Below are 14735 nucleotides of genomic sequence, written 5' to 3'. Positions count from 1 at the left end.
GGGTCAAGCTATTTTCCAAAACACTAGACAAGAAGTAATCAAGGAGAGAAGCAACTTAGAACTAAGGAGAAATTTCCTAACAGTGAGAACAATTAACCAGTGGAACAAATTGTCTTTAGAAGTTGTGAATGCTCCCAACACTGGAAGTTCTTAAGAAGAGATTGGATAGCCCTTTGTCTGAACTGGTATAGGGTCTTCTGTCTGAGAAGTGGGGTTGGACTAGAAGACCTCCAAGGTCCCTTTTTGACCCTATTATTCTGGCAGAGGACTCCTTCAGGCAACTTGCAAAGAAGGAATCAAATGGGATACTCTCCCATCCAAGAACTAAAGGAGTCTCAGCTTGCTTTAAAAAAAAAGTTTTATTAATTTTCTATTGTTTACATTTTGTTAGTGCTTAATAAACATCATATTGTCTGTGTTGTTTTATTTGTTTAGCAGTACAGATTACATTCTTATTCTCCACCCCCTTTTTTCCCCAACCACTGGTAGAATAAGTTTTTATGTTTGATAATATTCTGTATCTTGTTTGATCTTCAATGTAAGCCTGTCCATTTCTGAGCAATCCCATATCTTCCTAACCATCTCTTCGTCTCGTGGCATTTCTTCATTTTTCAAATATTGTGCTAATCTTGCTTTCTTGAGATAAGCCTTATTGGAAGGCGTAGCAAGATGCCATAGATTTGCATCCAGTGCAAGATTAGCGCACCGTGTGCTTCAACCTCCAGGAACTGTTTACAAGAAACTTTCCAAAGAGGTTAAAAAACAAACAAACCCCCAGAAAATTCTCCAGCTGAGTTCATGCTAAAGAAACCTGGGCGGAGCAAATGTCCCTTCCAACCCACTTCCTCCCCTGGAGTTGTAAACAAAGCCACGGGACAAACTAGCTGGGCTGCCCGATTGCATCACTGAGTAAACCTGATCTCTTGGGCAACTCGAGTGTGAAGGAATTTCCACACCGGAGTTCCCATCTAGGGTTGCAGCCCTGGCTAAACCACCAGGGACGGATCAAAAAACAATTGCGACCCTTTCGGAGGGCAGAGCCGGCTCTAGATCAGATGGGCAGGCTCCACTCCACCAGCACTTAAACTGGTTGTATGAATTGCGACTGCATGCAAGCGATTGTACGAACGGGCCTTCCTTTGTTGCCTTCTCGATCTGCTTGGTTTAACTCCTATTTCCAACAACCTGACTTGGTCGGTCCACACTATGGCCACTGCAAAGAAAGCCCAATTAGCACCTGCACTTTCTGAGGCTGCTGAAAAAGAGGGGTCTGGGTGAGAAGTTGCTGGTTACTTTTTACTGTTCTACCACCAAGAGCATATTGTGTAACGGTGTGGTGTGCTGGATGCTCTGTAACGGATAAGAAGATGCTCCAGAGTTATAAACACAGCACAAAAAATCATCGGTTGCTCTCTTTCTTCTTTGGAACACTGTTTCAAATGTCATTGTATTCGTGGAATGCAATGGCAATAAAGGTATTCTATTCTATTCTATTCTTTATTTTATTTAATCTATTCTATTCTATAGTTTGTAAAACAACAGCCATCAAATTGATTCAGCTCCTACATTCAAGATACAAATACATTACAACTCAGCACCAAACGGTGAACGATAGGTTCACCGTTTCTCAACCTTAAAACATTTTTAAGATGCCTGGACTTCCAACTCCCAGAATTCCCCAGCCAGCTGGGGAAGGTGAGATGGCAGCCTGTTTTAAGGGCAGGTAGCCCTCGACTTAGTTTGTTTAGTGACCGTTTGAAGTTAGGATGGCACTGAAAAAAGGGATCAGTGTCCGGTTTTTTCACACTTATGACCATTGCAGCATCCCCAGTCAGAAATTCAGATGTTTGGCAACTGACTCGTAGTTATGACTGCTGCAGTTGTCTCGGGTGTGTGTGTGTGTGTCATCTGATCCCCTTTTGCAGCTTCCTGACTAGCAAAGCCAATGGGAAAACCAGATTCACTTAATAACTGCAGTGATTCATTTAACAACCGGGGCAAGAAAAGTCGTAAAATGGAGCAGAATTCACTTAAGTGTTTCACATAACAAAAAATGTTGGGCTCGGTTGAAGTTGTTAAGTCGAGGACCACCAGTATTGTAAATGTTTATATGTACTATTTATACCACAGGTTTTGTGGTGCCTTCTAGCTAACCTGTCTGGGATGTGGTGGCTCAGTGGCCAAGACGCTGAGCTTGTTCAGAAAAGTCGGCAGTTCGAATCCCTCGTGCCGCGTGACGAAGTGAGCTTGTCCCAGCTTCTGCCAACCGAGCAGTTCAACAGCACGTAAAAAATGCAAGTAGGAAAATAGGGACCCCTTTGGTGGGAACGGCGTTCCGTGCGCCTTCAAAGGCATTTAGTCATGACGGTCACATGACCACGGAGACGTCATCTTCGGACAGTGCTGGCTCTTCTCTGGAGCACGTCTGTGCGAGGGGAAACTTTACCTAGCTAACCCGTGACAATGATTTTTGACGTTCTTTGCAGGGTACCGGTTCTTGCCAAGCACACAAAAGCAGCAATGACGACAACAGGGAGGGTGGGTGCAAAGGTTTAATCCTCCAAAACATTCCTTACATAGTCAAAGTGCATTAGACCTTTACGGGAAAAAAAAACCAGGGTGGACGAGGAAGGAAGGGAATTAAAAACAGAATGGCCAGGTCCGAGACAATCACTCATTCCCAGGGGCAAATAATGCAGGAGGCATCCATTCTCAAAGTCCGTTTCTGGTTGTGGTTATTTTGCAGAGCACATCTTGCATGGAAGGGAGGCAAAGTGGGGGGGGGGGGGGGGGGCAGAAGCACTGTCTTAAGTTTGGATGCGTAATGAGGTCGACACCAGTGAAGGGAATGTTAGCCTGCATCCCACCCCGGGAGGCGAGTTTAAGAACACCTTGGCCGAAAATTAGCTGGCCGAGCTCCCGAATGGCAAGGAACGGAGGCCACGAAACTGGACAGAAATGGCGAGCGCGGTCCCCGTTTTCTTGCCCCGGTGAAGGATCTGCCAGCAAACTAGATCGCTATGTAAACACGATGCCTCCTCCTGCCGCCGCCGCTGCCTTTTATCAAATGTTCGCCATTCAGGTAATCCGTTCCGATTCTGCCATCTTGAGAGCCGGCAATGGTACACAAAGTCCACTCAGCACTAATGGCAACACAAGACAGGAATGGGGGAGAGGAGGAGTTAAACATTGCAGGCGCAGCTGCTGGGGGGTGGTTCATGATGACGAGACAACAGGGCGGGCAAGGTGGGTATTATTTTTAAAAGCAACCGAACGTCTCTTGCGTTAAGAATTTATCTATTGTGCCAATAGATAAAAATTCGCTCCGGGTTCCTTTCGCAGATGCAACCGTCGTGCATTGCAGAGCTCTTCCGTAACAGAAGCGTGGGCAGAGGCTGGCATCGTTTCGGTTAAGCATAGTTAAAACATTGCTTTTTTTGTGTGATTTTTTTTAAAAAGAAAAAAAAAACCCATACTGTTAATTCATTGAATAGGTTTTTCCGTAGCATCTTCATGAGCCCAACGGGAGTCAAAGGCAATTCACATTCACGATGTGAATTTGTAACACCTTTTTTTTAAAAAAAGACTTTTCCGTATCCCATTAAAATATCATTCATGTTCTTAGGATAACCATGGTGATGAGGCCTGAAAAAAAAAAAGGAAATGTTGTTGGTGGGTTGTAGCTTAAATTGACATTATTTGTGCCTGCGGAATATAATAAATATAAGTGTCAGGATTCCGGCAGTTACCCCCATTTAAATCATGAGTCTTGAGCCAAACTTCCAAAACGTTAAAGGATTTATTGGGAGTTAACAATGCCGGCACTGCCTGGGTGTAGCCAACTCTAATTCATTGTCACCTTTGACCCTGGTTTTCCCCCCACCCCCTGGGTGTTTCATAATTCATATTCTCCAATGGGACACAACCATAACCCAGAGTCATCAATCATGTTCTCTAGTTAGAATTTTGCACGGCAGAAACTTCAGTCACCTAGTTACTATCTTTGAAAACGTTTATGGAATGCACTTTTGGTTTGCAAGCTGCTGCGCTGCTCTTTCCCCCCTCCCTTTCTGTTGGCAGCTCTAAAAAGACCAGAGAAATATTTTATATGAGTTGACAATAAGCAGTTTTTATATTTATGGAAATTTGGCACATGCTGAATTTTACCCATATTATCAACACTCCCTTAATGACTGGTGGCTTAATAACCATTTGAAGTTATGATGGACTCAAGAGTTACGACCTGTCCCTGAACAGTGGACTGCTGTGCCCCCCCTCCCCAATTATGTGATTATATTTGAGAGCCTGGCAACCAGATGCCACTTATGATTGGCTGCAACATTCGGTGCTCACATGGTCGCGGTTTGAGACTTTTCACCCAAAGCACTCATTGGATATGCCGGATTTGTTCAACGACCACGTGATTTATTTTTTTTAACCACTGGCATAACAACGGCCGTAAGATCGAGTCAGGTACCCACTTAACCGCCATAACGCAGGGCTCTATTATGGGTTGTGAGCTGAAAACTCTATTTGGGGGGATTTTGTAGCTTGGCTTTCTTTGCATGGCGTTTCTCACACAAATCAGGGATGCTGCACATGCCCTGTAACACGTGTGAAAGCAAGGAGGGGCATACCTAACACGTAAGCAGCGACTAACTTCTGATTCACGCTCAAGTGGAGGTAGAGAGGCACCAGGGAATCCAATTCTCCCAATGTGGGAAGCATAAGAGCGGCAATGCACAGGATCCCCACAAAGACGGTGAGTAAACTAGGCCCCGATGAGGCAATTCTGTTGTCTGGGGGAAAGAGGAGAGAAAAGAAATCAGGATGATAGAATCGCACCAGCATTCCACCTTTTTTCCTTTTCATCTCTATTGCGTCTTCATGCCCATGACTGCTACTCCCATTGCAAGAAAAAACATTTATTGTATTCTACACCTCCTATTGCACTCCTGTTAGACCAATCGTGGCCACTTTATGACTTGTGGACTTCAACACCCACCCAGAATTCCCCCGCCAGCAACTTCCACAATTTCCCCCCACAATGATTTTTATTTTTCATCTTTTACATATTTTAACCTTAATAGTAACAGTGCCATCATTATTATAAGCCAATCTCATGTAAATATCTACATTTATATACATCCATATACATTTATCTATAATTTTCTTATCTCCATTATCCTTATTTCTATTGTTCAACCATTTATACCAATTGTCCCAAATTTTGTAATAGTCCAACTCTTCTTGATCTTTTAATTTTAACGTCAATTTATCCATTTCAGCACAATCTAGAATTTTTTGAATTACTAATTCCTCTGAGGGCGTATTTGTTTTTGTTTCCAGCACTGTGTGTATACAATCCTTGTTGCTGTCAATATATGTAATATATTTAATCTTTTGCCTAGACTTCCCTTTAATTATTCCCAATAGAAACAACTCCGGTTTAAACTCTATTCGATCTTCCACAATTTCTTGTACCCAACTCCATATTTTAGTCCAGTATTTTTGGGTTCTGGGCATGACCACCACATATGATAGAAGGTACCTTGGTTCTGTTTGCATTTCCATCATGTCGGATTCATGTCAGGGTACATTTTAGCCAATCTCATTGGTGGCACAAATTTTAAAAGAGCCTAAAGTTGGACGCCCTGTGCTAAACTCTACTGTTGGTCATCTAATTCGGCATTGTGCCGAACTGGTGCCAAAAAAAAAAAAAAAAAGGTATGTGAAAGCAACTGCCTTACTTTTTGGATTGTGAGATTATGAGAAACAACTGCCCCCCCCCCCCGGCTTCCGTGAAAGCCACATGGAAGTGCCGTGTCCCCAAGAGCCCTTGGGTCTCCAAGGGGGGCTGCATAACAAGTCATGGCACCTTAGCCCACACGTTTCCACTGCTCAAGGGGGCGGCAGAGGCCATGCAGGGGAGGAGAAACCGGCCGGGTTAACGATGCAATGGGGGCTCCTTTACCCGGCTGACACAGAGCCTGCTCCAGAAAGACACTTTCAGCCAGATGCTCCTTCAGCCTCTTCTCTTCCTCTTCCTTCTGCTGCTGCTCTTTTGCGGTGGGGAGCAGAGTAGCAATCACTTCCTTCCTTCCCAGGGCTTTCCTCTGGCTTTGCTCAGAGACCTGGAGCCGGAACTTATCGATGACTCCAAAATGGCAAGGTCGGACATCTCGGTGACGTATCACTCTGCAAAGGGGGGGAGAAAAAAAGACCTCGTGGCTGTTACAGGCCGATTCCCCAGAAAGAGAAAGAGAGAGAGAGAGAAATAGGCTCCGCCAACACCGTTCCTAAGATTTCGTAGGAGCTAAAGTATTTGGGACAAGGGTGTGAACAGATCATTTCTACCCAGAGGACCCCAAGGGACTGCTCTGTAACAGGGGTGTCAAACTCGATGTCAACTCATACAATATTTCTATGGTCTTTTTAGAGTTGCCAACAGAGAGGGGGGAGCAGTGTGGCAGCTGCATTCCATAAATGTTTTCAAAGATAGTAACTAGGGGACTGAAGTTTCTGCTGCGCACAATTCTAACTGGACAGCCTGATAGATGACTCTGGGCTACGGATGCGTCCCATTGGAGGATATGAATTACGATATACCCAGGCTGCATCAGGGTTGTGTTTGACCTCGGAGGGGCTGGGTTGAACGTGGCCAGCTTGATGTCACTCGTGTCAGGGGGCACCTGTGGTGGCCCGAGCACTCTGCCACAGAAAACGGGCTCCTGAGCTCTGTTTTCAGCCGCGACGGCCTCCTGCAACGTCCTGCCAGAGCAAACGGAGCTCGGGAGAGCTGGATCCGTGGGCTAGGGCAGCCCCACTGGCCAGATCTAAGCACCCCATGGGCTGGATCCGGCCCACAGGCCTTGAGTTTGACACCCCTGCTCTATAACTTATATTTATCGGCACAAGCGTCAGGAAGCATTGAGACCAAAGAAGTGTCGGGAAGGAGCTTGGCGATTGCTAGCTACTACACAGCAAGCCCAGAAACAATGTTTACATACATATCAATGCAGCACTGAGGCTTCACCGCGCCGGCCGCATCCACCACGACATATTTATTTGGAGTTGTACATAGAACTGCAACGAAAGGAAAGAGTTAGCAACAGGCCTTTAACAGCAATCCAAAGGTTCAGATACATGCCCTGATCTTCTGAATTGGCGATTCATACTTTCTACCCTTCCCCGACATCAGGGATCCCCAAACTTGGCAGCTTTAAGACTGGTGGACTTCCAACTCCCAGAATTCCTCAGCCAGCATAGCTGGCTGAGGAATTCTGGGAGTTGGAAGCCCACAAGTCTTAAAGCTGCCAAGTTTGGAGACCTCTGCCCTACATTCTGTAATTTAAACGTTCAGTACAACTTGGTCCTCCCCCCCACAATCCCCCAGCAAGGCTTCAATACCCACCTTTGAATTTTAAGGCAAACTCATAGGGGTTGTAGAGAGTCAACACCTGCTTGTGCGTCGCCTGGTCGTCGGCATAAAAGATGAGTTCGGTAGGAAACACAAAGACGGGAAGTTTCCCTTCCACTAACTCTGGTTGTCTTTTTTGCTGCTGCATTGGCACCAAGTCCTCCTTTCCTGGACCTTCTAGCACTTGGGGAGGTGGGTCGCTCAGTCCCCAAAGACTTCTTGTTCACAGCGACTTAAGACTCGGAGAGCATTGTGATAAGCCTGCAAATAGGAGGAGGAGGAGGAGACGGCGAATGTAACGGCTGCTGTTCTGTGTAGAATAGAATAGAATCCTTTCTTGGCCAAGGGTGATTGGACACACCAGGAATTTGTCTTGGTGCAAATGCTCTCAGTGGACATAAAAGAAAAGAGACATTCGACAAGAGTCGAGAATCATCAGGTGCAACACTTAATGATAGTCATCGGGTACAATAAGAATAAAATAGAAGAGAAGAGAAAAGAGAAGAGAAGAGGAGAATAAAGAATAGAATACAATAGAATAGAATAAGGGATAGAATAGAATAGAGTAGAATAGAATATAGATAGATAGATAGATAGATAGATAGATAGATAGAAAGAAAGAAAGAAGAAAGAAAGAAAGAAAGAAAGAAAGAAAGAAAAGAAAAGAAAGAAAGAAAAAAAAGAAAGAAAGAAAGAAAGAAAGAAAGAAAGAGAGAAATTCTTTTATCAGCGAAGTGTGACACAAGGAATTTGTCTTGGTGCAAATGCTCTCAGTGGACATAAAAGAAAAGAGACATTCGACAAGAGTGGAGAATCATCAGGTGCAACACTTAATGATAGTCATCGGGTACAATAAGAATAAAATAGAAGAGAAGAGAAAAGAGAAGAGAAGAGGAGAATAAAGAATAGAATACAATAGAATAGAATAAGGGATAGAATAGAATAGAATAGAATAGAATAGAATAGAGTAGAATAGAATATAGATAGATAGATAGATAGATAGATAGATAGATAGATAGATAAGAAAGAAAGAAAGAAAGAAAGAAAGAAAGAAAGAAAGAAAGAAAGAAAGAAATTCTTTTATCAGCGAAGTGTGACACAAGGAATTTGTCTTGGTGCAAATGCTCTCAGTGGACATAAAAGAAAAGACACATTCATCAAGGGCCGAGAATCATCAGGTACAACACTTAACGATAGTCATGGGGTACAATAAGCAATCAAATCATACTAAGAAACAGTCAGTTTAAAGAATGAAATGGGAATGGAATGGAATAGATGGGTGGATCGATGGGTGGATAGATAGAATTCTTTATTGGTCAAGTGTGATTTGACACACAAGGAATTTGTCTTAGTGCAAATGCTCTCAGTATACATAAAGATACACATGTGTGTCGTCTGTAGACTTTAGAGGCAGAAACAAAATCCTCAGCACGTTGAAATTTGGGGTGCTGCACGCCAAGCTCTTGTTACTGAACCCCTGCAGGGGAATTTGGGCCACTTTTTCTTGTTCTGGGATGGAAAAGTAAAGCCTACAATTATTCTGAATGGCGGGTCTTATTATTAGGACTCGATTCTTTAGGTGCTGCTGGTTAATTTAGAGGCTTCGTTCAAGCACAAAAGAAAACACCAACGAGTCTGCCCTGGAAGCCTGCCAGCCTGCCAGAACACAACAAGATCATTGAAAAATACCCCCTATCTGGTACTGCATAAACAAACGATTCCAGGAAAAGCTAATAATTAAAGTGAACCAACCTATTGAAATGGCACCACCCTGGATAGAAGCAATTTGTGTTTTTCTCACCCGACCTATTTTAAGGAACTTTTAATCCCTACATCTACATTATGCCAGAAGCAGACCTGAATCGCGTTTAGAGCACCAAGTAAGAGCTCAGCCTACAGAAAGGAGACACCTCCAATCAACGGCACATAAACAAACAAATATACATGAATAAAACAAACGTGACTTCAATATCCTTAAATACTTGGCCAGTCAGTGACTATGTTGGAGGCAATTTCTACAAACTGCCTACGCTTGGAAGCCACCAGTGAACTGAATGGGAGGAGCACATTTCCCCAGCAGACAAACTGGACCTCCATTGCTAAGCCCATAACTGCAGGTGTCCTGTAGGCCACACAGTCCACCCCCTTAACAGCCCTGGCAGCTACCTGTTGAGTAATACAACACAGAGGAGGTTATTTCTTTTGATGGCATGCCTGCAAAAAAAAAATAGCCCCCCTCAAAAATCTGGGGGAATTGGCCAAGACAGGAAGGAAGATGATGCCTGCGGGCAGCCAATGTCGCGCTGGAGCTATAAGGCAAGGAAGCAGAACATGAGAGTTTGAATCCCACTAAAGAATCAACATTCTCCTTCATCTCACTAGCATGACTTTTTTTTTTTAAAAAAAATCTCCTTATTTATCTAGAAGCAAGAGAAATCTCCAAACACATCCAAATGGAAAGCATTGCAGACTTGCTCCTTAAGCATTATGTGAAAGCAGATAATCTATAAAAAAAATTAAAATTATCAGATGCACCTCACACATTGCCACCCCACTGAAGGTCTAGATTGTCGTATATGTTTTTGGGGATAATCACTAATATTCATCTAAATTGTCACTATTTTATCCTACAGCTTTTCGCCGTCAAGATCTCAAGACTAGTTTACCTCTGCTGGCTCTATTTCTGTGTTCATGTTGTTATAATACACAGGGTAAATTACTATGTGTAGTCTTAACATAGAAACTTTAATTTCCCTCAGCAGTCGGCCTATCCTATCTGTCTGTCTGTCTATCCCTCCATCTATCTCTATATCTCCATCTCTTCCTCCATCTCTCCATCACTATCTGTCTATCCGTCTACCTATCAAGATAGTTAGAAATTACTTTTCATTCTTGTCTGGCCAACTAATTAGATGGAGCAATAAGACGGAGTCACATCATTGAACTGTGGTGACATAATGGTTTGAATGCAGCACTGCTGGCCAATTCTGCCCACTGCCAGCAGTTCGATCCTGAATGGCTCAAGGTTGACTCCAGCCTTCTGAGGTCAGTAAAATGAGGACCCAGATTGTTGGGGGCAAGAGGCTGACTCTGTAAACTGCTTAGAGAGGGCTGTAAAGCACTGTGAAGTGGTATATAAGTCTAAGTGCTATTGCTATTCCTCCCTTCCTCCCTCCTATTCCTTTCTCACTCTCCTTCCTGATGGCGCAGTGGTTAGGATGCAACATTGCAGGCTAACTCTGCCCACTGCCAGCAGTTCGATCCTGACCAGCTCAAGGTTGACTCAGCCTTCCATCCTTCCAAGGTGGGTACAATGAGGTCCCATATTATTGGGGACGATAGGCTGACCCTGTAAAACTGCTTAGAGAGGACTGGAAAGCACTGTGAAGCGGCATATAAGTCTGAGTGCCATTGCTATTGACTTCAATTAATCTCTAAAGTTCACAGACAGTTCAGAAATGTTTTCCACCCTCGGTGAAGGAGCCACCAAAGGCAGGAAGTGACCAGGGCTGGTTCTGATTCCACGTTCATGACTCATCTTGCTCTTCTTGGAAACCAGCTTCCTGGGAACCCTTGGAAGTTGCAGGGCAGCCTGGATTCTTTTTTTCTCATCTCATCTCCCAAATCCAGGGGCTGGGAAGCAGCCTCGTCCTCTTTCAGACATACCTGAGGGGATGGTCAGGAACAGGAGGAGGGGAAGGGGCTTCTAGGTAACCCCCCCCCACAGACCCCAATCCCAGGATCTGCTCCCAGGGAAGGTTCAGACAGGCCTCCCCTCCCCACTTTATTCCGAAAGGGGGCTGCAGCTCCCTCAGCTCTTGCTAAGGACCCCCCACCCAGGCTGAGGCAATCCCTGAGGACCCCCACCCACTCAAAGGGTAGGGGCCCATCCCAGCACCGGAGCCTGGATTTCTTAGCCCCCCGCCAAACATCCCCCAGGCTCTTAATAACTGCCCCCTCCCCAAAAGCCCCCTTCTCCCCTTCCTCCATGACTACGACCCCGGCCGGAGACGCCCCTCTATCAGTCCCCATTTCGGGCACCTTCCCTTTTGGGGCTCGGAGGGGTGGGTGGGTCTCTCCTTCCTTCCTTCCTTCCTTCGTTTCCTCCCCGCCCTCCCCTCCCTCTTCCGTGGCCGGGCGGAGAGATCCAAGCAGGGCGGTCCCGACACGGGTCTCCCTTGCTGACACGCGTCTACGCGCTCACACGAGCCTCCGGGCTTTCCTCCTCCTCCACCTCCGCCCGCCCTTCAAGAGAAACCCAACGAGAGGGGACTTCGCTCACCCCGCCGGCCATGCTCGCCGTCCCGGACTCGTCTGTGGGCGGCAACCTCGGAGAGAAGCGCCGCCGTCCCGTCCCGCCTCGCCAGCTCCGGGCCTTCTTCTCCTCAGCGGGCCGGTTCGCCAGTCTCGATTTCCCAGCCCCCCCTTTTGACGTCACCGGGACAACCGAAGGACGCTGGGAAGGTGGAGGACTGAGCGAGGACCAGCGCCACTACGCCTGCGCGGCACCTACGCTTTAGCGTCACCGCCTCTTCTCTCTTTCTTTCCCGCCTTCTCCCTCCCCATCGATCGCAAGAACGTGCGCGCGCAGAGGCCGTTTCCTGCGGTGGCTCCGGAGACGCGGTCGCCAAGCCGCGCATGCGCCCTTCGTCCCTCAGGCTGCCTGACCGCCATTTGTAACGGCTGTTTTTGGAGAGCAGAGGCGGGTGGGTGTCATTTGGGTCCGCCTCAATGGCGTGGAAGGGGGGCGGGTTATTGAAAAATAAACACGTAATGTCCATAAAGGCCTTGCAATCCAGAGGAATGGGAATGAGGGGACCCTTGGAAGGCTGCAAATCTGCGGGCCAAACAGGGAAGCCCCTAGGAGACCCGGCTTCCCCAATGGATCCCTCCCTCTTCATGCATTGACCTGGTTGGCTTGACTGGGATTTCTTGAATAAGCCACGGTGGGCTTCCCAGTGGGGTACAACTGCCAAGCCCGACCACAATTCACAGCACTAACCGAGGGGACCCCAAAAGAACCAAGTGTGGGTTTAGCCCAAGGGTGTCCAACCTTTTAAGACTTCAACTCCCAGAATTCCCCATTCAACTCCCAGAATTCCACAGCCACGAATAAGACAGCAATGCAAAAAGGGGTTTTGATATGCAGGTTTGCAGTAGGCCTCCCTAGGTCTGGGCATAGCACATGACGGGGATCCAACCTTTCCAGTTTTTGCCCAGTTCTGCAACAGCCAAGAGAAGATGGATGGATGGATAGAAAGAATTCTTTTTTGGCCAAGTGTGATTGGACACACAAGGAATTTGTCTTGGTGCAAATGCTCTGAGTGTGCATAAAAAGAAAAGATACATTCATCAAGAATCATAAGGTACACTTAATAATAGTAGTAGGGTACAATAAGCAATCAAATCACACTAGAAGCTGCTGCAAAGCTAAAAAGTCCATTATGGAGAAAGCTGCACGATCTCATTATAAAGACAGCTCTTAGAACAGTAATTAAATCATTATCATTCCTCTCAGAAGTGTTGAAGTGATTCTACCAAGGGAGCACACTATTGCACCACGGAAGCAATTCTGAAAACAAAAACAGTGAATGACGGAACAGTTTAGTCATCTCTGTGACAGCAACAACAAAATCTGAATGGCAATTCTTTCTCAATACATTTTTTCTCTGTTATTTTTCTGCAAAACGGCAGAGCAGGTTGTATAGCTTTTTTAAGGTCACATTTGGCAATTGGATACCAGCTATGGGTAATGTCAGACAAGCTACAGGTAAACATGGCTTTAGTGCTAGATTATGATTCTCTTCGTTTTTGTGGAGGGGGCAAGGATTAGGAAGACTGTCTAGATTGGCCTCCACAATTGCTGTCTTTCATTTATCCATGTCCTGTCTGGTGGGAGTATATGAAAGAGGAATCAATACTTTAATTTAGCATCTAATACCCCTAGCCAAATTTTAGCTCATTTTTGAAAATTGCTTGGTGCCTTGTTTTTCTCACCTTGTTCTTGCTGGGTAGGGAAAGTCCATCCCACCCTACAAGAAGACAATTGTTTGCTGAGATCTAAAGGAAGCTGTTTTGACACCAGATAAGGATTACATTTTTGTAATCTACTGAATGATCAGAAGAAAGTGACTAATGTTCAGCTTCCCCTTTGTTGCTCTGCCCCACCGGTGAAGCCCCATGTCATGTCACCCCCAATTATACACCCCCCATTCCAGCTCAGGAAAAGAAATATATTTATACCTCTATTTAACACTGCCACAAACAGCTTTGCTTTTCGCCAATGGCAAAGATCCACGAGTACAAAAAAAAAAAAAGATATTGAGAATCCCCAAAGTAAATATTTTTCTTTCCTTTGCCCCAGGTACAGTTGGCATGTATGGTTACAAAGCAATTCTGTTTTTTGAGTGAAGGGTCTGGGATACTTATTTTTTGAAAGGACCCGCAAGTAGATTTTTCTCAGGGCAAGAATCTTTTTATTTTATGTAGCTGGTGTTCAAGTACGACCTGGCATAACAATCCAACGCAAAAGGCCAGGGAAAACAGGAAATGAGCCATTCCCACAAAGGAGGGCAAGGACGGGAGCGCTTCCAAACAAGCCACCTTGAAGGCGGAAGCTTTTGCGGGTTGAAGAAGCCATCGGAAGAGCCACGTTTTAGCCTCGTTCGCTTCCAAGAGCCGATGTGGGGGAAGCGGCTAGGCAAACTAGGCCGGTTTATCAGCCAGGCTGGCCCGAACGAGGTTTTGACTTGCCCAAGCCTGGATGGAGGCGCTCGGAAGGGGGCTAATGCAGGGACCACCGACCCCGCCAGATTTAAGCCTCCGGTTGGTTGGGGGTTTCGCACGGCGCCAGAACCCAGCCTTGGCTCGGCAATGCGTGGACCGAAGAACCCCCGAAATGTTCCCCAGGCTTCGACCTGCCCAACCGGTCGTACTGGTGCCGGGGGCGGGGGAGTGGGTCTCCCGGCCTCGAGACCTCGGCAGAGGCGGGCATGGCCCGGGAAGCAACGAGGCTGCCGGGCCTTTGGGGGCAGCAGGAGGTGGGGGGACTTCGGCTTGGCTCCAAGCGCGCAGGAGAGGGATGCCACGGGTCCCCTCCGGCGCAGCGCGATCCTATCAAGGGCCCGATCCCAGAGGAGATCGCCTCTCGGGGGCGCAACTGCGGGGGGCTGCGGATCCCCAAGTCGGGAGGAGGCCCGACAGAGCAAAAAGGATCCCCCGGGTGGCTCTTGAATGCCGCCCCGCGGAGGCGAAGCGAGCACCTCTCACGATGGACCCCGACCCCGTCCGCCTTCCTCCCTCCCCCCGGCCCCTC

General features: G+C 46.5%; 1 protein-coding gene across 4 annotated transcripts in view; it reads right to left on the bottom strand.

The window, feature by feature from the left end:
* Nucleotides 1-12042, bottom strand: part of MOSPD1 (motile sperm domain containing 1) — a 139152-nt gene extending 127110 nt beyond the window's left edge. Inside the window, exons 1-7 of one of the 4 annotated variants that reach the window (XM_087971925.1) lie at nt 11703-11868; nt 10890-11086; nt 7415-7681; nt 7011-7086; nt 5975-6198; nt 4638-4799; nt 2534-3645 (exon numbers count right to left, since the gene is read on the bottom strand). In XM_087971925.1, the coding sequence (XP_087828051.1) occupies nt 3614-3645; nt 4638-4799; nt 5975-6198; nt 7011-7086; nt 7415-7568 (648 nt within the window). In that variant the 5' untranslated portion in view covers nt 7569-7681; nt 10890-11086; nt 11703-11868 and the 3' untranslated portion in view covers nt 2534-3613. Of the gene's footprint in view, nt 1-2533; nt 3646-4637; nt 4800-5974; nt 6199-7010; nt 7087-7414; nt 7682-10889; nt 11087-11702 lie in introns of those variants that run through there. The other 3 variants (XM_087971924.1, XM_026685314.2, XM_087971923.1) reach the window with 3 other exon arrangements.
* Nucleotides 12043-14735: the final 2693 nt, after the last annotated feature.

The sequence above is a fragment of the Notechis scutatus genome, chromosome 10, assembly GCF_049901735.1.
Source record: "Notechis scutatus isolate UNSWTSFEM ecotype Mainland chromosome 10, rNotScu1.2, whole genome shotgun sequence".
Taxonomy (NCBI): Eukaryota; Metazoa; Chordata; class Lepidosauria; order Squamata; family Elapidae; genus Notechis; species Notechis scutatus.
This window is presented reverse-complemented; position numbering and strand designations above follow the sequence as displayed.